At 47.6% G+C, this 27379-nt stretch overlaps 1 protein-coding gene across 1 annotated transcript in view; it reads left to right on the forward strand.

Moving 5' to 3' along the window:
• Window positions 1–642: 642 nt before the first annotated feature.
• CERS5 (ceramide synthase 5) overlaps window positions 643–27379 on the forward strand; it is a 46235-nt gene continuing 19498 nt past the window's right edge. The window contains exons 1-3 of the mRNA XM_030554340.1: window positions 643–855; window positions 23055–23160; window positions 26003–26133. Of these exons, the coding sequence (XP_030410200.1) occupies window positions 653–855; window positions 23055–23160; window positions 26003–26133 (440 nt within the window). The 5' untranslated portion in view covers window positions 643–652. The remainder of the gene's footprint in view (window positions 856–23054; window positions 23161–26002; window positions 26134–27379) is intronic.

The raw sequence follows: 27379 nt of genomic DNA on the forward strand, positions 1-27379 counted from the left end.
CCGGGATTCTCCGCTGCCCGGCTAAAGGAGGGTGTCAGGCTGCGGGGCACGGCGGCTCTGGGCCCCACCGCCGACCCGGCTGCTGAAAGTCCCGTCAGCGGAGCCGCCCGGCCCCCGCTTTCCACACGGCGCTGCGGCCGGGAGCCGCTCCACAGGGGCGGGTCACTGGGCGCGTCCCTGCCGCTGCCGGCAGCCAGGACTGGGCTGGGTGGAGCCGGGCTCTGGCCGGCGGGGCTGGTGAGCGGCCGCGGGCCGGGAAGAGCCCAGCTCGGGGCACGGCGCAGCCACAGGGCCCAAGGCGCGGGGGTCACCGCCGGGAGGGGGAGCGAGCCGCGGATTGCAGCCTCCGCACACAGGGGGCGGGGCAGGCTGAGCGCGCTCCCCCCCCCCGGCCGGCGGGGCCCTCCAGCGCGCATGCTCGCGGCCCGAGGGGGCGGGGTTTTAGTCCTCTCAGGGTGCACGTGCGGGGGCTCCTGCGCGGCGCAGGCGAAGCGCCGTTTTCCGGGGCGCGGCCCAGGCATGAGGCAGCTGCCTCGAGGGCGCACGCGTGGGCGGCCGCAAGGGCCGGGGGGCGTGGCCCCGCGGGTGGGCGGGGCTCGGCCCCGAGCGCCGCCCTGGCCCGTTGGCTGCTGCCGGCGCGGGGAGGCGGAAGATGGCGGCGGCCGCGGCGGCGCTGCTCTCGGCCTGGTTCTGGAACGAGCGGTTCTGGCTGCCGCGCAACGTCACCTGGGCGGACCTGGCGCGGGAGCCGGGCGCGGGGGGCGGCAGCGGCGCCCAGTACCCGCAGGCCGGGCACGTCCTCTCCGCCTTCCCGCTCGCGCTGGTCATCTTCGCCGTCAGGCTGCTGTTCGAGAGGTGAGCGCGGCCGGGGTCCCGCCCCGCCCCGCCCTGGGGCCGGGCTGGCACCGCGCTCCAGAGCATCCCGGCGACCGGAGCGGAGGAGCCCCCAGCCCCTATGGCACACACACCCCCGGACTCCCGGCGACCGGAGCTGAGGAGCCCCCCAGGGCTTCCCCCCCCGGACTCCCGGGGACCGGAGCTGAGGAGCCCCCCAGCCCCTATGGCACACACACACACTCCCGGACTCCCGGGGACCGGAGCTGAGGAGCCCCCCAGCCCCTATGGCACACACACCCCCCCGGACTCCCGGGGACTGGAGCGGAGGAGCCCCCCAGGGCTTCCCCCCCCGGACTCCCGGGGACCGGAGCTGAGGACCCCCCCAGCCCCTATGGCACACACCCCCCGGACTCTGGGGACTGGAGCTGAGGAGCCCCCCAGCCCCTATGGCACACACACCCCCCGGACTCCCGGGGACCGGAGCTGAGGACCCCCCAGCCCCTATGGCACACACACCCCCCGGACTCTGGGGACTGGAGCTGAGGAGCCCCCCAGCCCTATGGCACACACACCCCCCGGACTCTGGGGACTGGAGCTGAGGAGCCCCCCAGCCCTATGGCACACACACCCCCCGGACTCTGGGGACTGGAGCTGAGGAGCCCCCCAGCCCTATGGCACACACACCCCCCGGACTCTGGGGACTGGAGCTGAGGAGCCCCCCAGCCCTATGGCACACACACCCCCGGACTCCCGGGGACTGGAGCTGAGGAGCCCCCCAGGGCTTCCCCCCCCGGACTCCCGGGGACCGGAGCTGAGGAGCCCCCCAGCCCATATGGCACACACACACACCCCCGGACTCCCGGGGACCGGAGCTGAGGACCCCCCCAGGGCTTCTCCCCTGGACTCCCGGGGACCGGAGCTGAGGAGCCCCCCAGCCCCTATGGCACACACCCCCCGGACTCCTGGGGACCGGAGCTGAGGACCCCCCCAGCCCCTATGGCACACACACACCCCCGGACTCCCGGGGACCGGAGCTGAGGAGCCCCCCAGCCCCTATGGCACACACACACACCCCCGGACTCCCGGGGACTGGAGCTGAGGACCCCCCCAGGGCTTCCCCCCTGGACTCCCGGGGACCGGAGCTGAGGAGCCCCCCAGCCCCTATGGCACACACCCCCCGGACTCCCGGGGACTGGAGCTGAGGAGCCCCCCAGCCCCTATGGCACACACCCCCCGGACTCTGGGGACTGCAGCTGAGAAGCCCCCCAGCCCCTATGGCACACACACACACCCCGGACTCCCGGGGACCGGAGCAGAGGAGCCCCCCCAGCCCTATGGCGCACACACCCTGGACTCTGGGGACTGGAGCTGAGGAGCCCCCCCCCCCCCCCCCCCCGACCCCTATGGCACACACCCCCTGGGACTCCCGGAGACCGGAGTGGAGGAGCCACCCCGGCCTCTATGGCACACACCCCCCGGACTCCTGGGAACCGGAACGGAGGAGCCCCCCAGCCCTATGGCACACACCCCCCGGACTCTGGGGACTGGAGCTGAGAAGCCCCCCAGCCCTATGGCACACACCTCCCGGACTCTGGGGACTGGAGCGTAGGAGCCCCCCAGCCCCTATGGCACACACACCCCCCGGACTCCCGGGGACTGGAGCTGAGGAGCCCCCCCCAGGGCTTCCCCCCACCGGACTCCCAGAGCTGAGGAGCCCCCCCCCACCATGGGATGCACTCCCCCCCCCCCCCCGGACTTGGAGCTGAGGGGCCCACCCCAGACTCCCAGGACTCCCGGAGCTGAGGAACCCCTCCCCCCTCCCAGAGCTGAAGAGCCCCCCCGTGACCCCCCCCGGACTCCTGGGGACCGGAGCTGAGGAGCCCCCCCCAGCCCCCTCCCGACTTCCTGGGGATTGGGCTGGGCACCGCGCTCCAGAGCATCCCGGGGACTGGAGCTGAGGAGTCCCTCCAAGCCTCTATGGCACACACCCCCCGGACTTCCGGGGACCGGAGCTGAGAAGTACCCCCCCCCCGTGACCCCCTCCCCAGACTCCTGGGGACCGGGCTGGGTGCTGGGCACTGCGCTCCAGAGCATCCCCAGGACCGGAGCTGAGGAGCCCTCCACCAGCCCCCAGGGCCCCCCCCCCCCCGGATTCCCTGGGGACAAGGCTGGGCACCACTCTCCAGAGCATCCCCAGGGACCAGAGCTGAGGAGCCCTCCCCCAGACCCCCATGGCACCCCCTGGGGGCAGGGCCCGGAACAGCTCTCTAGTGCATCCGCACGGACTGGAGCTGAGGAGCCAGCCCCCCCCCCCCCCAACCTCTAGAACAGTGGCTCTCAAACTTTTTAACTGGTGACCCCTTCCAGCCAGCAAGCCTCTGAGTGCGACCCCCCCTTATAAATTATAAACACTTTTTATATATTTAACATCATTATAAATGCTGGAGGCAAAGTGGGGTTTGAGGTGGAGGTTAAGAGCTCGCAGCCCCCCATGTAATAACCTCGTGACCCCCTGAGGGGGGCACAAACGTCTGTTCTTTGAACCCCTGCTCTAGAGAACTGTCCCTATCTCCAAGAACATCCCTAGGGACTAGAGCTGAGGAATTGGCCCCTCAGTGCACTCCCTCCCATGGGGAAAGGGCTAGGAAGAACTTTCCATAGAATTTTCCAGCACCTCACAGGGTATGCTCCCAGCTGGCCAGGGAGAGCTTTCCAGAGCCCATATAGGCCTGGGTGCCCCACAGGATATGCCTAGAGCACCCTGGGAGTAAGGTTGGGGATTGGTTTCCAGAGCATCTTCCAGCCCCACAGGAACCAGAGCTGTGCGTCTCCCGCCCTTGGGGGTTCCACCATTCATCTATTCAGAGGACATCTTCCCCACTAAACTCAGGTGCCCCTCAGGCTCCCAAATCCTCAGGATCAGAGACCTGCATCTTTAGATGTTGTATGTCAGGGAATGGGAGAGGTACCTCTTGGTGTGGTACCTGGGGATATCTGCCTATCAGTAAAGGCCAGACAGTGATATTTCCTTATGTACCAGAAATATTGTGAGTATTAATAGCCATGAGACCCTGGGAGATTTTCAGCTATATGGTAGTATGCAAGCCTTATTTGTGTGTGAATTGCTATCCTCTGACCAGCCAGTTTGTCTAATGCCTTCTGCAGTTCAGAAATACTGTTATGATTCTGAGCAGGGTGACAGATTGACATTGGTAGAAATTGAAGTCCTCTTTATCCACTGGAAAAATATAGCATGGGCAATAGCAGGGCAAGCTTCCTCCACTCTGCTCTTCCAGTGTATCTCAAATCTGAATGTACGCAGGTTTCATTCAGTCCTTGGCCCCTTTTCTCAGACTGCCAGTGAGGGAGCACGGTAGTCCCAACTGTGGCACTAGTTTTTGTGATGAGGGACACCTATCCATGAGAGAGCTGATGGATACCCACCAAACTCTCTTTGCACAGGTCACCAAACAGCCTTTGGGTACCTATGGGTACATCTACACAGCAAAAAAAGACCTGGAGTAATAAGTCTCATAGCCTGGATCCGCTGACTCAGACTCACCTGTGGGGCTAAAAATAGGAGGTGTGCCATGTTGGGGCTGGAGCCCAGGCTCTGAAATCCAGTGAGGAGATTGGTCTCAAAGTGTGGGCTCCAGCCTGAGCCCAAATGTCTGTTTCTATTTTTAGCCCTGTGAGCCTGTGCCACCTGACTTGGGCTTGGAGGTTTGGTGCCTCAGAGTTTTGGTGGTTTGTTTTGCTATGTAGATGTACCCCCCAACTCTCGATCATTGACAACATGGCTGCAGTTTGACAATGGCTATCCCATAACGCTTTCATCCTCTCATTAAAATACACTTATTTGCTGCCAATGTGCTCTTGTGCAGCCCTCCGAGCACAGCACGTATGTGTTTGGAATAATCTCTTGTTTTCACTACTACTTTCATAGTTTTGATGATCTGAGAAGATGTAGTTTTGACCCTTGTGTTATACAGGGGTTCTCAAACTGGGGGTCAGGACCCCTCGGGGTTGTGAGGCTGTTACATGGGGGGTCATGAACTGTCAGCCTTCACCCCAAACCTCACTTGCCTTCAGCATTTATAATGGTGTTAAATATATTAAAAAGAGTTTTTAATGTATAAGGGGGGTCGCACTCAGAGGTTTGCTATGTGAAAGGGGTCACCAGTACAAAAGTCTGAGAACCCCTATGTTATAAAGAGTGTACTCTGACATGTGAAGACACGTGAAGATTTTTAATGATCTCTTCATCCAGATGTCTTGTTGGAGATGCCAGGTTAGCTGTGTCAGGGACATACTCTATGAAATGTTCAGTCCACACTTGCTAATATCACATCACACAATTTTAAATGTGTTTTATCTCTGGATTCTGGATGTGCAAATTAATTTTTTTGCTAATGCTCTGTGAACTTGCCATTCTGTGGTGCACGTCCTAGATTTTGAATCTTCTTTACGTGCAGTTCAAAGATGGATGTGGGGCTTGTGGGGTTTAATTCAAAACATTTATGCAAAAGCGCATCTGCACATGTCAATGTGTGATTTAGGATATAGAGACTTCAGTTGCGTTTACCACTTGGCCTGCACATGTGTTTGTCAGGCTGAAGTGCTGCTTCTGTATTACAGTTGCTAATCTCAAACTGTTGTATAGGTTGATGCTATTTAGCAGTTCTCTTGTTCATTCTCAAAGCTCTTTGTTACAGCTTTATCTACAATGAAGAAAGGGAGAACTAGGGGTGTAGGAACAGCATCCTGTATAAAAACACACAAAACCTGAAAGCATAGAATATTATTCATATTAGTGTCAATGGCATGAAGAAAGGGAAATGTTCTGAACAATATCCTAAAGTAATTCTTTGAGGTTGCACCCAGTTAGGATTTAAAAAACACACACACTACACTGTTACAGTCTGAGGCTTTCTCACTGAAGGATGTGGGGAGTTGTTTGCCCAATCCCATTTAGTCTATAAAACATGAAGCTTCGTCATTTCTCATGATGCTTGCTTCATGTACAGAAAACCATATTTAAGTTTGCATGAAAATAAAATGGAATATTACATAACACTAGAAAATGTACTGCAGGGAGCTGCTTTGAATTTGCAGAGAAATTCACAACATGATCTAGGGCTTTTCCGTCTTTGAAGTCTGACATCCAGATCTGTTGATGCTTCAGGCTTGTGATGATTCTGCAAAGTACTCTGAGGATTCAATTTTCTTTTATTTCAGTGCCTGTAAAACTAGAAAAATTGTGATTGTAGGCTAACCCGGGATGGTTTCTTCAGACAAGTGAAATGCAATTGCTTGCTGCTGTCCTGCACTTGAATATTTTGAGTGCTTTGTCCATCACTGCATCTGACCCAAAGCTAAAGATAAAAAGTGGTTAGCTCTGCCACAGTTTCCTTGTAAAACTCACCAGAGGGCAGAAAAAAATAGGTGACTTGCCCACCTGGTCTGTTACTTTTGTTAAACTCCTAGTTCCAAGCAAATAATTGCACCCTATGTTGCATTTTGATGATGGGGGCCCTGCATATGGTTTAAAAAAACATTGGAATCTCTTCTCATTAGGGTTTCAGATTATTCATAAATAATAAACTTGAAAATGTTCATTCTCATGTGGTGCATGAGTTCCCTGATTTTCTCATTGTACAGCCAAGTGCAGGTGAGATTTTATGCATAGGTGACACAGAAAGGAGGTGTTTGGCATTGTTTCCCAAAGGGCTTTTACACAGGGAGACAACAGGTTGCTTTGGTTTTTTCAGTAAATAGTTAGATAGAAGACTGATTCATGGTAGTTAATTTATCTGTGCAACAAGGCCAAAACCTTTTATTTATGAAAAGGGCTGTAGAAGGAAACTGACTAGGGAACGAGTCAGTTTCCTTTTGCAGACTTTATATGTAAAGTGCTATGGGTGTTGAGCCTACATAAGTGATCTAGGACATCAAAGAAGGGTAGTGGGTGAAGGAGAGGAGCAGAAAAAGGAAAAATAGAATAGAACAGTAACAGAAAAAGCAACCATCTTCCCTTCTGTCTCTCCCTCCCCTTCTCCCTCCATCCTGCCCTCCCCCCCCCCCAAAAAAAGTGGGGGAGACAAGCATCCCAGAATTCCTTTGCTCTGCCTTCTGATGCTCCTCTTATGAAGCATCATGCCATCCAATGCAAAGGACCTGGGGGCACAGTTCCCATCTTAGTGTGCCCGGGCTGGCCCTGGTCAAGTGTCCACACTCAGTAGCAAACAATGACAGGAAATTTTGTGATGGAATGTTCCCTGTTGCTGGGGTCAGGATGGAATCCCTCCTCCTCTTCCCATGCACAGCACTGAATAACTGGCCCAGGATATTGGTTTTGGGGAGAAGTGCAGAAGATTATAATTTTCCTTTGAAGCATCAGGTATTAGCTGCTGTTAGAGACAGAGTACCACACTTGATCTAGTACAAGGGCTTCCATGTTAACACTTCTTTCATCATCACCATAACTTCTGGGTTATGTTTCCTGGCTTTGTGGTTCATCTACATCTGAGAGCTTTTCTATATCTTTAATGAATGTTTTCATACCTCTACCCCACTGTATGTCAGGTTTAGTTTGTATTTTGCAAAAGCATATTGTCGGAGACACCGGTCGTGCTGATGCCTAGCTTGTTTTTCTAAACTTTCTGCCTATTAATTTCATTGGGTGATCCCAGGTCCTTGTGTTGTGAAGGGGTAAATAACACTGCTTTATTCACTTTCTTCACACCATTCATGATCTTACAGATCTCCATTATATCCCCCCTTAGTAGTCTCTTATTTAAGATTAACAGTTCCAATCTTTAATCTCTCCTCATGCGGGAGTTGTTCCGTACTCCCAATAATGTTTATTGCCCTTCTCTGTATTTTTCCAATTCTAATGTATCCTTTTTTTTTTGAGATGGGGTGATCAGAACTGCAGTCACCATTCAACGTATGGGCTTTATATAATGACATTGTAATATTTACTGTTTTATCCATCCCTTTTCTAATGGTTCCTAACATTGTTTTTTGACTGCTGCTGCAAATTAAGTAGCTGTTTTCACAGAATATCCACAATGACTCCAAGAACTCTTTCTTGGCCAATTCAGACCCCTCCATCATTAGTATAGTTGGGATTGTTTTCCAATATACATTACTTTGCATTTATCAAACCTTTCCTTCTCCCACCTCACCACTTAGAACATGTCATAAACATTCACATTTATCTAATAAAATCCCATTGTGCACATACCACCTTCCAGGCCTTGGGAATTATTAAATCAAATGGCTTCCTCGACACACAATTGGCAGTAACACTGATGACTCAGAGATTGAACTGTATTTGCAGTTCTTTTGCTTTCTGTGGCTTTCTTCTTCCTCCTCTCATTCCCTCATTCTTTCTTCAGCGTTATGAGGAAATGTGGGTTTTCTTCCTTGAATGGTTTGTTACAGCAACACACAAGTTTCTCTTCTAACTGAATGTCATCTAGATGCAGAGAGCAGTTTACAAAGAGATCTGTGACTCTTTAAGTTGACTGTAAACAAGGAGGTGCCCCTACTGAGCTGGGACCTGCAATGTATTCTTCCTATAATTTGCTCACACTGATTACTTCAGAGTGCATGTAAACTGCTAGGTACTCTTTCAGTTCCTCCAAGGAGCTAAGGGGATCTGCAGTGTGTTCCTGTCTGGATTTTTGCTTCACATAAGGCAGAGTGGAAAATTAGTGTCTTGTAAATCATTTACAATCCTAATACAGTGAGATTATGAAGGAGAGAGTCTGCACAGAGGCTCAGCCTCTTATCTTGAGAGTGCAATTTGGTAATTGGATCCCAACTGCTGAAAGGTGCATCGATCATAAATTTTATTATCTGGGAAAGTTTTTTGTGTGTATGTCTTTTCTTTCAAGTTGGGGTGGAAACTCAGCAGGCAAAATAGACCGTTGCCCTGTGGGAGGTTGGATTTGGGAAGGAGAGCTCGCCAGAGAAGATATTTGTTTTCTTCAGGAGGAAGAAAAGACAGAAAGCAGAACACTCAGACTTCTCAACCTCCATTTTGTCCCCATTTTCTGCCTTGGTTGTCCATCAGGCAGACAGGGAAGGTGGTTGTTTGGATATTTTTGGGAGAGTAGAAAGTTAGACTGTGCATTTGGGTGAGAACTGAGTGAGCAAAATACATCTCCAATGGGATGAATCACAGTGCCTTATTAATTCTGAGAGTGCTTCCCTGGCAGGTTGCAGAGTCGGTAGGACAGCTCATTTTGAGGTATTTTGACTTGCCATTGACTTTTTAAAGAGGTATATTGATACTTCCATCTCTCCCAGTTCTGGAATCTGTAGCACCTGTGTTGCTGCAGACTGACCTGACCTAGTCTGCATTCACCTTGTGATATATGTCTCCTGTAGCGTTAGGGTATGTCTACACTGCAGTGTAAGCTCAGGGTTAGTAGAATTTGAGTTAGCAGACCCTGGGTTTTTTAGCGTTGGGCTTGAGTGTCTATGCTCATTTGTAATCCCAGGTTAGGAGTTGTTGAACTCTGGGTCCCAAACTGTGTGTCCAGCGTATCCCCCTGGGGTCCAACCACCCATATCCTAGACTTCCTAGTGCCCTCCCAATATGTGGTCAGTAGCCTTTTGTTGGAGGGAAAGCTTGACCGTCCAGCAGATGAAGATAGCCAGCCTATGGGATTGTGGAATACTTTTAGTGGACTCCCAGATCATGAATCCAGTGGGGCTAGGTCTACACTGCAAAGCAACAGGGTTAGAACTCTGGACATCAGCTTGATTCAGGCTCAGACATTCCACTCCTGTGGAATCATGGGATCTGGATTAGGATGATTTGTGCATAGATGGAAGGAGAGGTTAGGCTTGAGCCTGAGTTCAAATACTAGGCTTATGTTGCTGTGTAGACATACTCTTAGAGAGACACAGAATAGTTGTTCAGATACTTTTCCACATGCTGAAACTTCAGGCCCCTGGAATGCTTTTTGCCAGTTTTGGGCAAGTTACTAACATCTAAGTTTCCCTGTCTTTAAAATGGTGTTAGTGATACTTGGTACGCTTTGGAATGTACTTTGAAATCCTCTAATTAAAAGTGCTGTTCAAGTTCAAAGTATGAAGATCACTGCACTTGTGCTCTGCAGTGATCTGTTGTGGATGCCATCTCTAGCTGTGGGTTGTTTGTTGCATATTGTAGTATGGAGCTTGTAATATACAGTTTGCTAATATTTGTCAACAATAAATGCATTGTACAGAATTTGACAATCCAATTCACAAGTACAGATTCCTGATATCTAACCTAAAAACTAAGTTGCATTGCTCTCTCCATAGTGAGAGTTGGTTGCGTATTAGATTTATTGCTTTTGTGTTCAGCCTTCAAAGCAATCATGCTCAAATGAGTGATAAGTAATTCAGCTCAGGGAATGTTCTGTGGGTTGTAAGCAGACAGGAGTTCTTTGGGAACGGTGGGCAGGAGGACCAGGGGCATTTCTAAAAAATTTAATCTTGATCTTTCATCCAGTCCACATGATGATGATTTTAGTTAAGTTTCCTCCACTTAATACCTTACAGCTGTGCAGCAGAATCAACAACACAATTAGCACACACAAACAGAGTATCAGAGGGGTAGCCGTGTTAGTCTGGATCTGTAAAAGCAGCAAAGAATCCTGTGGCACCTTATAGACTAACAGACGTTTTGGAGCATGAGCTTTTGTGGGTGAATGCCCACTTTGTCAGATGCATGTGAACAGAGAGACACCTCCATTAAAACTCAGTCAGTTGACTGGACCTGTAAAAGGTGAGAGAAAAATAACAAATATGGGACAAACAATAGTTAAATTAAAAATCATTGTTTGTAGTAGAGCATCATCTTGAGGTATTTAAGTGTGAAAAGTTGGACTGAGAGAGGTCTGAGGGGTGGGTGGGAAAGAGTCCCACATCCACCACAGGAAAGATGCATCTGCCTACCAACCTGAGATGCAATGGTGAGAAAAGTGAAAAGCAGGCCTTTTAAGAGTGAAGCATGATTTTGGGTGACGAACTTGAGGTACCTTAAGAATTTCAGAAAGTGCTGAGCGCCTGCCCTCTAATAATCAGCTGCCTTAAAGGTGTGTCAGGATGTGTGCACAAAATCACTAGTCTCTCTTAAAAAAAATCTTGGCCATTATTTGACCCCCTGGGTCAAGATTCCAGGAGAGAGTCTTTAATGTATCTGAGGCCTATAAAGTTTAGGGCTGTAAAAATGAAACAAAAAGAAAATGTGTCAAATTACAGTCCTTCTCTCCACCTTTATAGGCACCCAATGTAAAGAATGCAGGCCCAGTATTGCTTAAACTAATGAGCAGACATGTTGCTACCTTTTGAGCAAGCTGCGAGTGATGGAGGTTCCTTGCTTAGAGTTGCAGTAATCGTCTTGAAGCTACATGCTGCTGTTACAAGGTTGTAATGGGATACAGTGCTAAGGTTGTGCAAATTGTGCATCTGAAAATCCACTCTTGGTGCCCAGGGAACATTCTAAAGTGACATCATGATTTTTGAGCTTGCTCCCACAGAGTCCCCTTAAGTGGGAACATACAAGGATGTTCTCTATATCTTGACAACCTCTACCCAGTAGCAGGACTGATTTTCTCAGGGTTGAGAGAATCTTATCCAACTGGCAAAACAGAGACCGTACTTGGAGCCATAGAGCAAGAAAAATATACCAGCCTTCGGATAATATTTATTCTACTTTTAATTATGGTTATGCATCAAATACGCCCACCCTGGACAGGAAATTGCTAGCAACCGCCATGTTGGAAGACAGTTGTTGGTCGCAGTGTTGGTTGAAAACACTGTTACTAGCAGAGTTAATAAAGATACAGTAGAGACAGAGCCCAAATACACTCTCTTAAAAGTGATGATGAATTCCACAGCTGTCACTGAGTTTCCCACCTGTTTCTTAGGCTTTGTCTACACTATCTTGTTTTTAGCAACACGGCAGTGCCGCCATAGCAGTGCTGCTAAAAGGTGCACAAGGTAGCTGCAGTTTGTCGGCAGGAGAAAGCTCTACTGCAAACAGTCCACCCCCCCGCCCCCCATGAGTGGCAGCGGCTTTGTTGGCAGAAGAGTGCTGCTGCTAACAAAGTGCTGTTCACACCTGCGCTTTTCCTCGGTAAAACTTTTGTCATTCGGGGGGGTGTTTTTTAACACCCCTGAATGACAAAAGTGTTGCTGACAGAGTTCCAGTCTAGACAAAGCCTTAGACACAGCCTGCCTCTACTGCTGTCTGTACCCCCATTTGCTTGTGTTGCTTCTTATCCATGTGCTTTTTGCTATGCACTCAGCATTCCTTTATTGCTGCTATGTACGTTTTCTGTGTGCTTGTCTGAGCAAGCCAAGCTCTGTTACATTCATAGCCTGGAGCAACCTTTTATTACTTCTAAATAGTCATCTCACCTTTTGATTTTTTTTTTTTAATAAGCTGAGTTTTCCCTAGGCCATTTAGAAAAAAAACCTTTGTTTTCGAAGAATTCAACTATCCAGGAATATCCTGGTATGAAGTTTTGGTAACAAAATAACATGGCTGTCAGCCTAAAGTTATCACCCTCAAAACTTTTTATGTCCCAAGAAATAATTTTTATCCCTTATCTATGTATCTTTCTATTAAGAGGTAGTTAGTAATTTAATGGTTTGATTTCTCCATCTCCCTCCTCCCACCCCCATGCATCAATCTTGAGTTTTAATAATAATTCCACAACAATAGTGGTGAAAATATTTGAGACCCATGTAAGATTGAAACCAATATTTGTCTCCACTTATTTGAGCCCACGGGGGGAGGGATAGCTCAGTGCTTTGAGCATTGGCCTGCTAAACCCAGGGTTGTGAGTTAGGGATCTGGGGCAAAATCGGTACTTGGTCCTGCTAGTGAAGGCAGGGGGCTGGACTCGGTGACCTTTCAAGGTCCCTTCCAGTTCTAGGAGATAGGTATATCTCCAGTTATATTTATATATTTATTTATCCTTTTAAAAAGAAACATTCTGAATTAAATTTGGTTAGAGTTTTTTTTTTTAATACGTTGACCGACAAGAAACTGAGAGGAGTCAAGATCTTTAACCTTAGCTTTGGCTTAGTTCTAATCAAAGAGCTGCTGGTAACATACCACAAAATGAAATAAAAATGCTTGAGATCTTAAGGTTCCATGTATATGCTATATAGCCACAGTTGTAACTAGCTTTTTATTTGTCTAACATCGCTTCATCCCACTCAAGAGGACACCTGAGGGTGATCCGATCAGAAGGTTGGTATGTTCCAGCATGAAACATTGTTTTTCCATAAGAATTTGATATAGATCATGACTGCTCTGCTAGAGCCATTCTAAATTGGGCAAATACAAATAGCATGTGTTTGCCCTAATGCAGCTGCTGCTGTTTTGTTTTGTCCCATCCTAGAATACTCAAGGAGCTGACTGAGGAGATATGAGTCATTAGCAATTGACTTTGAAAAGTCATGGAAGACAGGAGATATTCCAGAAGCCTGGAAAAGGGCAAATCTAGTGCCCATCTATAAAAAGGGAAATAAGGACAACCCAGGGAATTACAGGCCAGTCGGTTCTGTACCTGGAAAGATAATGGAGCACATAATTAAGCAATCAGTTTGTAAACACCTAGAAGATAATAAGGTGATAAGTGACAGCATGGATTTGTCAAGAACAAATTGTGTCAAACCAACCCGATAGCTTTCTTTGACAGGGGAACAAGCCTTGTGGAAAGTAGGGAAGCGGTAGATGTGCTATATCTTGACTTTAGTAAGGCTTTTGATACCGTCTTGCATGACCTTCTCATAAATAAACTAGGGAAATACAACCTAGATGGAGCTACTATAAGGTGGGTGCATAACTGGTTGGAAAATCTTTTTGAGAGAGTAGTTATCAGTAGTTCACAGTCAGGCTGGAAAGGCATGATGAGTGAGGTCCCACAGCGATCAGTTCTGGATCACCAAAGTATCCACAGTTCTCTTTGCAGTGGAGGTGCGGTCACCACCGAGTATCACGTCCAGTTCTTTGTAGAGCCAGCAGCTTGTGGGCACAGCACGGGAGCGACGGTTTGCCTCCCATGCCTTGTGGTAGGCGTTCCACAGCTCCTTCACTTTGGCCTGGTCTACACTACGCATTTATATCAAATTTAGCAGCGTTAAACCGATTTAACCCTGCACCTGTCCACGCAATGAAGCCCTTTATATCGATATAAAGGACCCTTAAAACTGATTTCTGTACTCCTCCCCGATGAGAGGAGTAGCGCTGAAATCGGTATTGCCATGTCAGATTAGAGTTAGTGTGGCCGCAATTGGACGGTATTGGCTTCCAAGAGGTATCCCACAATGCATCATTGTGACCGCTCTGGAAAGCAATCTGAACTCGGATGCACTGGCTAGGTAAACAGAAAAAGCCCCGCAAACTTTTGAATTTCATTTCCTGTTTGCCCAGTGTGGAGCGCTGATCAGCACGGGTGGCTATGCAGTCCCAAATCCAAAAAGAACTCCAGCATGGACCGTACGGGAGATACTGGATCTGATCGCTGTATGGGGAGACAAATCTGTTCTATCAGAGCTCCGTTCCAGAAGATGAAATGACAAAGCATTTGAAAACTCTCCAGGCTATGATAGACAGAGGCCACAGCAGGGACTCAACACAGTGCTGTGTGACAAGCCTAATGGAAAGCCAAAGAATCAAATGGACGCTCATGGAGGGAGGGAGGGGGGACTGAGGACTCGAGCTATCCCACAGTTCCTGCAGTCTCCGAAAAGTATTTGCATTCTTGGCTGAGCTCCCAATGACTGAAGGGTCAACAACATTATCGCCAGTGGTTCAGGGAATATGTCGTCAATTTACCTCCCCTCCCCCCCCCAAAGGGAAAAAAATCGTTTCTTGCCTCTTTTCAATGTCACCGTATGTCTACTGGATGCTGCTGGTAGATGGGGGTGCTGCAGTGCTAAATAGCAGCATCCTCTCCTCTCCCCTCCCCGGTGGCAGACGGTATGGTACAATATGATTGATAGCCATCCTCGTCATCATCCTGTGAGTGCTCCTGGCTGGCCTCGGTGAGGTCAGCTGGGGTGCCTGGGCAAAAATGGGAATGACTCCCAGTCATTCCCTTCTTTAAGCTTTGTGTCCTGGAGATTCCTTCCTGGCAGATGGTGCAATAGGGCTGGTAACCATCCTCATCTTAGCAGCTGGAGGCTGAGCTCCTCTTCTCCCCCCCCCCCCTTTCATGTCTAATGGAGATTCTGGACTATCATAGCAGCGGGAGGTTGTGCTCCTCTCCCCCGCACCTTTTAATGAGTAATGGAGATGTCCTGCCTGGAATATCATAGCAGCTGGAGGCTGTCTCCCCCTCATTTTATCTCACTAAAAAGTCAGTGTTTCTTATTCCTGCATTTTTTATTACTTCATCACACAAACAGGGGGATAACTGCCACGGTAGCCCAGAAGGGGTGTGGGAGGAGGAAAGCAACGGATGGGATTGTTGCAGGGGCACCCCCCAGTATGGCATGCAGTTCATCGTTTCTGCAGGATATCTAGGGCTCTGACCCGGAGCGGCTGTGCTCTCTGGTTCTGTAGTAGACTTGCCCCATATTATAGGTAGGACTGACTCTATTTTTAGACAAAACATAAAGATGTTATGTTTTGGGGAGTCATTCCCTTTTTTGTCCATGTGCCCCCGGCCGACCTCAGCGAGGCCAGCCAGGAGCACCCATGACAGCAGCAGACGGTACAATATGACTGGTAACCATCATTGCCAATTTCCAAAGCAGCAGACGGTGCAATAGGGGTGGTAACTGTCTCTGCTACCTTGCAAAGGCAAATGAATGCTGCTGTGTAGCACTGCAGTATCGCGTCTGTCAGCAGCATCCAGTACACATACGGTGACAGTGACAAAAGGCCAAATGGGCTCCATGGTTACCATGCTCTGGCGTCTGCCAGGGCAATCCAGAGAAAAAGGGCGCGAAATGATTGTCTGCCGTTGCTTTCGTGGAGGAAGGATTGAGTGACGACATTTACCCAGAATCACCCGCAACACTGTTTTTGCTCCATCGTGCATTGCGATCTCAACCCAGAATTCCAATGGGCGGGGGAGACTGTGGGAACTATGGGATAGCTACCCACAGTGCAACGCTCCGGAAATCGATGCTAACCTTGGTACATGGACGTATACCACCAAATTCATGTGCTTAGTGTGGCCGCATGCACTCGACTTTATACAATCTGTTTTAAAAAAACGGTTTCTGTAAAATTGGAATAATCCCGTTGTGTAGACATACACTTTGACCCTGCACGGCAGTGTGTCCCAGTCATGGCCCCTTTCTGTCATGCATCGTGAAATCTGTCTATAGGTATCATAATTCCTATGGCTGAAGCACAGCTGGGATTGGACAGCCTTCTCTCCCCAAATGCTGATGAGGTCCAGCAGCTCGGCATTCTCCAAGCAGGGGATTGCCTGGTGCATGGAGCAGGCATGAGCAGCTGGAAAGATGCACTGAGACCACTGCACGTGTCACTGAGCAAACAGGAAGGGACTTTAAAAATTCCCAAAGAATTTAAGGAGTTGGGCTCACAGTTGGTCACCTTAGGGCAGGGCAGTAGAGTTCAAACCGATGACTAGAGAGGCAAGAACAGGCATTGTGGAACACCTCCCAGAGGCCAATCACAGCGCTGCAATTGAAAGATGGCACAACAATGCTGTAGCCCCAGCACAGAAAGCTGTATGCCTCTCATTGGGTGGGTTTTTTTACAGCGCTGCAACTGTGCAGTTTCTGCGCACTAAGTGGCTTGGCAGTGTGTACAGCTCAGGAGTTGCACTGCAGAAAGCTGCTTTACTGCACAGAAACTTGCCAGTGTGGAGAAGGCCTAGGTATTTTCAAAAGTAATGGCACTACAAAGGCTTCAGCACTTAGGCCTGGTCTACACTACGAGTTTATCTTAAATTTAGCAATGTTAAGCCGAATTAACCCTGCACCAGTCCATACAACGAAGCCCTTCAATATAAAGGGCTCTTAATATCGATATCTGTACTCCTCCCCAACAAGGGGAGTAGTGCTGAAATCGGGATTGCCATTTCGAATTAGGATTAGTGTGGCCGCAATTCGACGGTATTGGCCTCCGGGAGCTGTCTCACAGTGCACCGTTGTGACTGCTCTGGACAGCAATCTGAACTCAGATGCACTGGCCAGGTAGACAGGAAAAGCCTGTGAACTTTTGAATTTAATTTCCTGTTTGCGCAGCGTGCAGAGCTGATCAGCACGGGTGACCATGCAGTCCCAGAAACAAAAAAGAGCTCCAGTATGGACCGTATGGGAGATACTGAATCTGATCTCTGTATGGGGAGATGAATCTGTTCTATCAGAACTCTGTTCCAATAGAAAAAATCTCCAAGGCTATGCTGGACAGAGGCCACAACAGGGACTCAACACAGTGCTGCGTGAAATTTAAGGAGCTGAGACAAGCATACCAGAAAGCCAAAGAATGAAATGGATGCTCATGGAGGGAGGGCAGACTGACGACTGTAGCTATCTCGCAGTTCCTGCACTCTCCGAAAACCATTTGAATTCTTGGCTGAGTTCCCAAAGCCTGAAGGGTCAAAAACATTGTCACGGGTGGTTCAGGGTATATGTCGTCAGCCCACAAACCCCCCCCCCCCCCAAAAGCAAAGGAGAAAAATAGTTTCTCGCCTTTTTTCAATGTCACCGTATGTCTACTTGATGCTGCTGGCAGACGCAGTGCTTCAACACTACACAGCAGCATCCCCTTGCCTTGTGGACGGCAGACGGTACAGTATGACCGAGGGTGCTCCTGTCTGGCGTCAGTAAGGTCAGCTGGGGGTGCCTGGGCAAAAATGGGAATGACTCGAGGTCATTCTCTTCTTTAAGTTTTGTCTAATGGAGATTCAGTCCTGCCTGGAATATGATGCCAGCTGGAGGCTTCTGCCTGAGGCTGCTCTCCCCAGTCAGCAGCACTGCGCGGTCGCACCTGCTCCTTGCTACCAGGGATCACAGATACTTGTACCTCTACAGTTTGCTGCAAATAAAAAAATTAAGCTGCCGTTTAGAACTGTCCCCCAACACACACATCCTGGGACATTTTTTATTTTACCAGTATCAGTCAAAGGCCCACACACAAATGTAGATTCAGTCCTGCCTGTGCTTCTATCATAGTGCTTGTCACAGATTCCCATTTTCATCTATAGGCTGAGGAAGTGCAGAATGGTGGTTCACTCTACTTTGCTGTAAGCCAACCACCCTCCCCTCCCCCCTTTGATCTCTGTTTGCAGAGGCAATAAAGTCAGTGTTGTTTCTTCATTCATTCATTCTTTATTACTTCATCACACAAATTGGGAGATAACTGCCACGGTAGGCCAGGAGAGGTGGGAGAGGAGGGAAGCAACGGGTGGTGTTGCAGGGGCACCCTCTAGAATGGCATGCAGCTGATCATTTCTGTGGGATGTCTGGGGCTCTGACCCGGAGCGGCCATTTGCCTCTCTGGTTCTTTAGTAGGCTTGCCTGATATCCTAGGCAGGACTGACTCTCCATTAGACAAAACTTAAAGAAGAGAATGACCAGGGGAGTCATTCCCATTTCTGTCCAGGTGCCCCCGACTGACCTCACCGAGGCTGGCCGGGAGCACCCATGACAGCAGCAGATGGTACAGTAGAGCTGGTAACCATCCTTGCTAATTTGCAAAGGCAAAGGGATTCTTCTGTGTAGCACTGCAGTACCACATCTGTTAGCAGCATCCAGTAGACATATGGTGACAGTGAAAAAAGGCTGAACAGGCTCCATGGTTGCCGTGCTATGGCGTCTGCCCAGGGAAAAGGGTGCGAAATGATTGTCTGCCTTTGCTTTCATGGAGAGAGGATTGACTGACAACATTTAACCATAACCACCCGTGACAAATTTTTGGCCCCATCAGGCTTTGGGATCTCAATCGAGAATTCCAAAGGCTGGGGGAGACTGCGGGAACTATGGCATAGCTACCCACAGTGCAACGCTCCAGAAGTCGACACTAGCCTCGATACATGGACTAATTAGTGTACTTAGTGTGGCTGAGTGCCCTCGACTTTATACAATCTGTTTCCAAAAATCAGTTTCTGTAAAATCGGAATAATCCTGTAGTGTAGACATACCCTTAGTTTAGACATTCACACCTATGTGAGCTTTTGTTTTTCAGGCCCTCCTTTGTGAGTGACATACACTGACTAAAGGCAGTGTCTATGGTATGGGTGCTACAATGGCACTGCAGTGGAGCCATAGTGTAGACTCTCCATACAATGATGGAAGGAGGTTTTGCAGTGCTGCACGAATTCCACCTCCCTGAATGCCGGTAACTAGATCAACAGAAGCATTCTGCAGCAGGGGTAGGTTGGCATGACTTTGTTCAGGGGGTGACTTTTCCACACCTCTGAGCATCATAGCTATGTCAACCTAACTTCTAAGCATAGACCAGGCGTAATGTTCTTATTTAGTAGCTCAGCTAGTGTTGACGATGACGATTGTAGCGTATGCAAGGGTTTGTTTTCACTGTCATGTTAACTCTAGTTATAATTCATGTTGCCTCCAACTTGAATCTTCTCAATTTACAAAACCCCTTAACCTGAGTATGGTGATGCTTTTAACTATAGGTGGCTGTCCCGTCAGGGGGTACAGAGCACAACTTGTCTTCTGCTAACACAGTCACTGTGCCACTTCAGTTTTATTTAGCAGTGTTGCTAGTCTCACTTGCTATTTACACTTGAGTTAGCTCTGCAGTGAAAAGGTACCCTATGGCTTCAACATCACTTTAGAATTTGCCCCGTTCAATTAATTTGAATATTTACATTAGTGTTTTTACTGCTCTCTGTTCTTGCTTAGAGTTTTTTTTTATTATCTGTTGATCTGTGTTAAAAAAATAAGCATCCTCTCTGGACCAGAGGAAATACTGCATTTTAGGCTTTATTTATAAAACAGAGGTAGTGTTTATTAATAATCACCTCTCCTTAGACTCTGCAGAGACTCTTAGACTGTAGGGAGGGAGCAACATTTTAGCTTCCTGTAAGGGTGCAGACTCACCGCTGCGGTGCCTCCTGCTGGTCGTCATCAGGAATTAGTTCATTTTCCAGCCAGGAGCACCCTTTGCAGGCCGGTGATCCACCTTACCTCACCCTGGCCCCCGTGTCCCTCCCAGGACCCAGTGCCCCTTTACTGGGTTTCTGCCCCTCCTTGCAGAACCCCCTCAGTCTCAGGGTCTCCCGCACCCACTATCCCGATTTTGCCTCTCTGTTCAGCTACTGCCAGTCCCTGTCTAGTCCCCGCTCACTGGGGCGGACTGCAGTGTACGCCACTCATCATAGACAAAGGGGGTTTTGGACCTGCTTCCTCTGCCTAACCATGGGCTGTCCCCTGCAACCCAGTACCTAATAGGCCTTAGCAGGCCTGCAGCGTGGGACTTACCTAGGCTGGAGTTCCCAGCAACTCTGGCCCTTCCCCAGCCTTGCTCCAATCCAGGTCCCATACTTAGCACCTTGCAGCCTGGCCCTTCTCCCTCTACAGGCAGAGGGAGACTGACTAGGCTCCTGGCTCAGTGCCTCTTTTAGGGGCCAGCTGAGGCCTGATTAGGGCGTGGCCACAGCTGAAGCTGCCTCCCAATCAGCCTAGTAGCTTTTCCCCTACCACAGCCCTCTCCCAGAGCTGTCTTTAAACCCCTCAGGGCAGGAGCGATTGACCACCCCACTACACTCCCATATCTAGAGTTCTTTTAACTCAGTGACAATTCTACATACCTCTTCCAGCCAGGAAGTAGCAGAGGTTCAGGGGCTGTTTACTTTTTCCTGGTGCTTGAGCTGAAAGGGAGAGTCATGAATAACCCCTCTTCCTGTTGCGAAAGCTATTGTTCCACTTACTGTGATAGTTCAGAATCGTCTCCAGATTATATGTGGCGTTTCAATGCATGTTTTCAAATTAACTTTCTCTAGAGCAGTGTGTGGAGAGGAACAGGAAAGATCATAGAAAATAAAACTGGAAGGGACCTTGAGAAGTCATCAAGTCTAGCCTCTTGCTCTGAGGCACGATCAAGTAACTCTAGAACTATCCCTGACAAGTGTTTGTCCAATGTGCTCTTACACATTGAACAAATGTTGGGAGGGATAGCTCAGTGGTTTGAGCATTGGCCTGCTAAACTGAAGGTTGTGAGTTCAATCCTTGACGGGGCCATTTAGGGATCTGGGTCAAAAATCTGTCAGGGGGTTGGACTAGAGGACCTCTTGCGGTCCTTTCCAACCCTGAGATTTTAAAAAAATTATTTTTTGGTTGGAGGGGAGGGATAGTTCAGTGGTTTGAGCATTGGCATGCTAAACCCAGGTTTGTGAGTTCAATCCTTGAGGTGGCCACTTAGGGATCTGGGGCAAAAATCAGTACTTGGTCCTGCTAGTGAAGGCAGGGGGCTGGACTCAATGACCTTTTGAGATCCCTTCCAGTTCTAGGAGATAGCTTTATCTCCAGTTGTTGTTGTTATTATAAAAACCTTTAGTGATGGGAATTCCACAACCTTCCTTGGAAGCCTATTCCAGAGCTTAAGAACTATTCTTATAGTTAGTTAGAAAGCTTTTCCTAATATCTAACCTAAATCTTCCTTTACTTCTCATCTTACCTTCAGTGGACACGAAGAACAGTTGATTACTCTCTTTATAAAAGCCTAACATATTTGAAGACTTGTCAGGTCCGTCCTGTTAGAAGTTACCATTTAAGTAATGAAGAAACTCTGTTTTTTGTTTACACTTGGTGACCTGTTATCATATGTTAGAAATAAAACCTCTTATCTATCAATAAAACTAAATTATTTTGGTAGATTGGAATCTCCACATTGGGCAGGAACAACCTGAAATTAATACCGTACTCTTTCCTGTTCATGACAAACTCTCTCTCTGAGATTGACTCTTCTCGGTCATCCTTCTCTTCTCTGGCGCAAGAACACCTCTAAACTGGAAATCTTGTCCCTAGAGGGAGGGTGGTATTAAATAGACCAGAACTGAAGTGGATATTTATTGAATCAGGACAATACCCCTGCATCGGCGGGGAGAGGTTAAATTCAGTAGTGTCTGTAAAGTACTTGGAGGCCTGTGCTGGCAGGCACTATATTGATGCAGGCATGTTTTGGTCAGAATCTAAATATTAGTACTCTACAAGAATGATGTTCTGAAGGATGCTTTGCTTCTTTGGGCACCAAATGCATCATCTTCATATGAAAAAGTCGTGTGTCTGCACTCCTCTTTCAGGCCAGAAGGTGCTTTTCAGAGTGTCACAGCTATGGAAAGGACAGTGCTCAGAGTTGAAAGGGGCCTACTCAAGTTTTCAAGATTAACTACATGCCTCTCCCTCTCCATGACTTTTTAGGTATATATTTCTACCCTAGACTTTATGAGCAACTTCTTCCATTTCTTTCTTCCTACCATTTTCCAGGATTATGTGGCTTCTGTTTTAAAGAGTTATGGATTATTGGGAGTTGGTTTTAAAATGCTGGTGATGTATCCCTTTATTCACTGGACTCTAGGCTCTTTACAAACTTTAATTCAAGCCTCACAACATCCATGGCAGGCAGAGCTGGGAATAGAAACCAGGTTTCCCAATCCTGTGTCTTAACCACAAGGCCATCTTTACCCTCTTCTTCCTTAAGGAGTACTCTCAAATTCTCTAACATTTGTCCCATATGTTACAATTATGTAGCCATTCAGAAGTATTTCAAACTCTAGTTCAAATAAGTTGGTTGCTCCCTCCATTTCTAGAGGTAGTTCTTCCAGATCTCAGGTGACAAACGTTAGTGAGGAAGCTTGTCCTGCTGCAGCCGCACTAGTTCTGTGAATGTGCAGCAGACCCTGGTCTGCAGGGCTCCATCTAGCATCTTTCATAAGCACTAAAACCCTCCGCTGATGAGAATAAAAATGCTATAATACAAACTGACCAAAGAGACTATCCTGTAACGCTCTGCCCCATCTGTTCTCACTGCATTACTCTGTTCCTTGGCATTGGCATAAGGAGATCCTGGTGCCATCAATTTATACAGTACCAGTTTGAAAAATGTTGCACTGGGCACAAGGGGTGCATCTCTTGAAAAGTGTTTGGGTAGTATGGACTATTTTGTGTCCATTCAGACCCAAGATAATTTAGTCATAGAGAAGGGGAATTAATTTCTTATTTTAATCGGACTCTTCCTTTTGGACTTTCAGGTTTATTGCCAAACCATGTGCCATAAAGCTTGGCATTCAAGACAATGGACCTCACAGAGTTCAGTCCAATGCAATTCTAGAGAAAGTGTTTACATCCATCACTAAGGTAAGTCACTCTTCAGGTTCTGCGAGAGGTTCAGGCATATAAATGAGAACTGGGCCTCTTTTCTTTTGTCACCGTAGGGAAATACACTTGCAGCTCACATAACTCTCTGGGAATTAGTGTACAAAAAATACCGGTTTCTCTTGGTAACTTTTGCTCCTTGCTTTAGTTCACACATGACTGTGTCCACCTCCTTTCCTGTTTCCTGCAGTGACTTGAGTTCTGTCTGTGTTTGAGCCTCAGTATTGCAAGCAGAAGAGTGGTCTGATGTGAATGAAGTGAGAATCCAGGCCTCTGAATTTCTGTACAGGGTGTAACTCTCAAATTTCCAGTATTCACTCTTTCCTTAGAAGTTACCACTCTCTTCCTTGGGGACCATTCTTGTGCTGGTCTTGCTAATCAGTCCCACAGATGCCTTCTTCATATTACTTCTGCAGACTTGGGTAGCTTATCACTACAGAAATCTAGTTGTAGAAAGAAAGCAGTTCAGTAATAAATGCTAACAGAGTCCGGTTGAGGGATAGACCACTGAATGTTGGCAGTATATTTTCTTCTGGTTATTCTTTTGCAAAAAAGGCGAACATCATTCTGGGACGTATTAGTAGCAGCGTTGTAAGCAAGACATGAGAAGTAATTTTTCCACTCTACTCTGCGCTGATTAGGCCTCAGCTGGAGTACTGTGTCCAGTTTTGGACACCACATTTCAGGAACGATGTTGACAAATTGGAGAGAATCCAGAGAAGAGAAACAAAAATGATTAAAGATCTAGAAAGAATGACCTATGAGGAAAGATTGAAAAAAAATAGGTTTGTTTAGCCTGGAAAAGAGAAGACCGAGAGGGGACATAACAGTTTTCAAGTATGTAAAAGTTGGTTACAAGGAGGCAGGAGAAAAATTGTTGTTCGTAACTTCTGAGGATAGAACAAGAAGCAATGGGGTTAGGTTGGGCATTAGGAAGAACTTCCTAACTCTGAGTGGTTAAGCACTGGAATAAACTGACTAGGGAGGTTGTAGAATCTCTATCATTGGAGATTTTTAAGAACAGGTTAAGCCAACATCTGTTAGGAATGGTCTAGATAATACGTAGTCTTGCCATGAGTGCAGGGGACTGGACTAGATGACCTCTCAAGGTGACTTCCAGTCCTATGGCTGAGAGGAATCATAGAATCACTCTTTCATTTGAATATCTGCCTGTTATGTTGTTTCACTATTGAATGACCTGAATCCTGCAGATTGTCCATAATTTCTTGAATACTGATTGTTAAACTGATAAAATCACAGACTCCCGTGTAAGGAAATAAAATAGAGACTTCTGTATTCAGATATGGTAACATTGCCAGGTGTTCTGAGAGAGACTGTTCTTAGTGAGTGCAATGGAAGATGTTAGTGTCCTCAGTAAAAACTAGTCTCGTTGAAGCTTAATGCAGTCTGTTATGCAGCCTGAGTTGAGATAAGTAGAAGGAGATTTGTGGTTTGCCCGTGTTAGGGAGAAAGCTCATGTATCAGTGTCTTTGAAAGTAATGCTGAAAATGAAACATGCACCCAGGAGTGGGGACTGCGCTGTTCAGAACTTAAACAAAACTTAATTAGCCTGGACTGCTACAGCTGTTACTTACTATGGGCTTAGATCTGAGGAATCAGCATAGAGGATGACACTGACGTGGAAAAAATTTACCACTTCTTCTGAAACTAGTGTTCTATAAAACAGGCCTTATGACTTTTCCTTTTAAATGAGTGCATCTGCACTCCCAATGCAGAAACATCCTTTCCAGGTAGCCCAAGCCCCTAAAGTCTACATGAAAGGGAAAATGGGTGTAATGGAATTGCAGGAAGGTGGCAGTAGTTCTAGCACTTCACCCTTAGAGCAAAGATTTTTCTGTCATTCAGATTATATTGAACAACATGTGGTGGCCCTCTTTGCTAGTTCAGCACTCTGCATATCAGTCCGGTTTTGTAGGTAAACGTAAGTTGTGAAACCTATTTAGCTTCTTTTGGTTGTAGCAGTTCTCTGGCAAAGCTTATTAAAAGGACTAAAATTAACTTGACCTACCTCAACAGTGGTCATTTGTAAAGGTTTAGTTCATTTTGTCTGCTCTTCTATACTAACTCATGTCACTATTTAAAAAAACAAAATCTATACCAGTGAAGACCCCAGTCAGAGATTGAGGTAAGTATCATATTGTACATGTGAGAGAATTCTGTTATATTTGTGAAGTTACAAACAGCAATCAGCAGAAATGTCAACATCTGTGTATTATGCCTGTGGAATTCATAAACATTTAAGATTGGCCAAATCTGAGCCCTTATTTCAAATCAAGAGATGTTGTCATGTCATGACTATGCACTCCTGCTATTCCTAGGGGGATTCAACTGACCATTCATATCAGTGGAAAGCTCAGGTTTTTTTATGCAGGTTGCTGCTGATAGACCAGACCAGCTTGCTAAAAATTCCCTATGTACTATACTGTGGAATGCTATTTACACAGGAAACAATTTACCAGCTACTAGTGTTACTGTTCTTTGTTGCTGTTGGCAGAATTGGAGGAGAAATAGGGAGGGAACGTTGAACCCACTTACTTTTAAATAATGTATCTGAATTCTTGTTATGGTGGGCAACGTGTGTGAAGGTTAAACGTGAATAAATTTTTTTTACTGGTTAGAGTTCAACAGATTTCTCCTTCTAAAATTGAATTTTTATCAGATGACACTTTTCCTAGCATGATTTTTTATTCACTGTCTCTACATCTCAATTTTGTGACAGAGGTCAGGGTTTAGAGGGGAAATGTCTCTGTGGAAGACTGGGGAGGCAGAAGAAATGTCTGACTTTTGTTTTATTTCTTCTCAGTATCCAGATGGAAGAAGGTTAGAAGGTTTGTCAAAGCAGCTAGACTGGGATGTTCGAAAGATCCAGCGCTGGTTTCGTCATCGTAGGAACCAGGACAAACCCACCATCCTCACTAAGTTTTGTGAGAGCATGTAGGTTTGTGCAGAACCCAAAATATGGCCTCAATTCAAGCTCCAGCTGCGTGTTGTATTTTTAAGTGAAATTTTTGAATTTTTAATGTAATTTGGTGTCTTTTGGTGCTATGGGAAGTGTAAAGATGTGCATGTCTCTCCTTGTCAGGATACAATGTTGCATGGGTTTTTGTCCCTTGTGTCCCCTGCAGGTTGTCCGTCTTTGGACGCCACTCAGTCCTCTGAGAAGCAGCTAGGTCAGCCTCCTTTCAGGCGAACAAAATGTCCAGCTGTAGTCCAAAGTGCAAAAAAAACCCCTACCCTGTAGGCCTTGTGCTCAGCTTTTCCTGAAGTTCCAACTGTCTTTACTTATCAAGTACACTAGCCTCCAGCAGTCTCTGGCACTTCAGCCTTTCCCAGGAGCCCCCTTTCATGTCTTCTCTCTGCAGCTTTTCTCTAGACTGAATTCTCTCAGCCTATTGATAACTCAACAGTCACCCCGGCCTTATCCCCTGATCCTTCTTTAGTCCCACCCTCTCTCGCTGACAAGTAACTAATTAGTGCCCAGGTGGAGTGACTGTGCCTAACTGGCCCTTAACGCTTTCTCACAGGTGATGGGGGTTCACCTCATCACAGGGAGAAAAATGCCAACCTAACAAGTTTCCACCCAGACAATAGAGAGAAAATTAGAATGGTTTTTAGCATGCTGTTATATCAATTCTCTCATAATCAACAAAGTTGATATACAACGAGGAGTTCCACTCCATAGACTGCTCGACTATGATGCGAAGCGTTGCTATCTGGTCCGTGCATGATCTGTTCTGCCGGAAACCTGCCTGTTCATCTTGTAGCTGTGGATCGATGGCATCCTTCATTCTCTCTAAGAGGACTCGGTTGAAGACCTTCCCTGGCACCGACAGGAGTGTGATTCCTCTATAATTCGCACAGTTGCTAAGATCTCCTTTCTTGGGGATTTTGATGAGATGTCCCTCTTTCCAGTCTACCGGAATCACTACTTCTTCCCATATCGAGAGACCCTCTGGAAGCTTCTTCGGCACTACGGCAGCCCAGCAAAGGTGGTCAACCTGATCAAGAACTCATATGACAGTATACACTGTAGAGTGATCCATGGAGGGCAGCTTACTAACAGCTTCCAGGTGCAAACTGGAGTCAGGCAAGGATGCTTGTTGTCACCACTTCTCTTTCTCCTCGTCATCGACTGGATTATGAAGACATCCACTTACGAGCGTAGGAACGGAATCCAGTG

This window comes from Gopherus evgoodei, chromosome 3 (genome assembly GCF_007399415.2).
Source record: "Gopherus evgoodei ecotype Sinaloan lineage chromosome 3, rGopEvg1_v1.p, whole genome shotgun sequence".
Taxonomy (NCBI): Eukaryota; Metazoa; Chordata; order Testudines; family Testudinidae; genus Gopherus; species Gopherus evgoodei.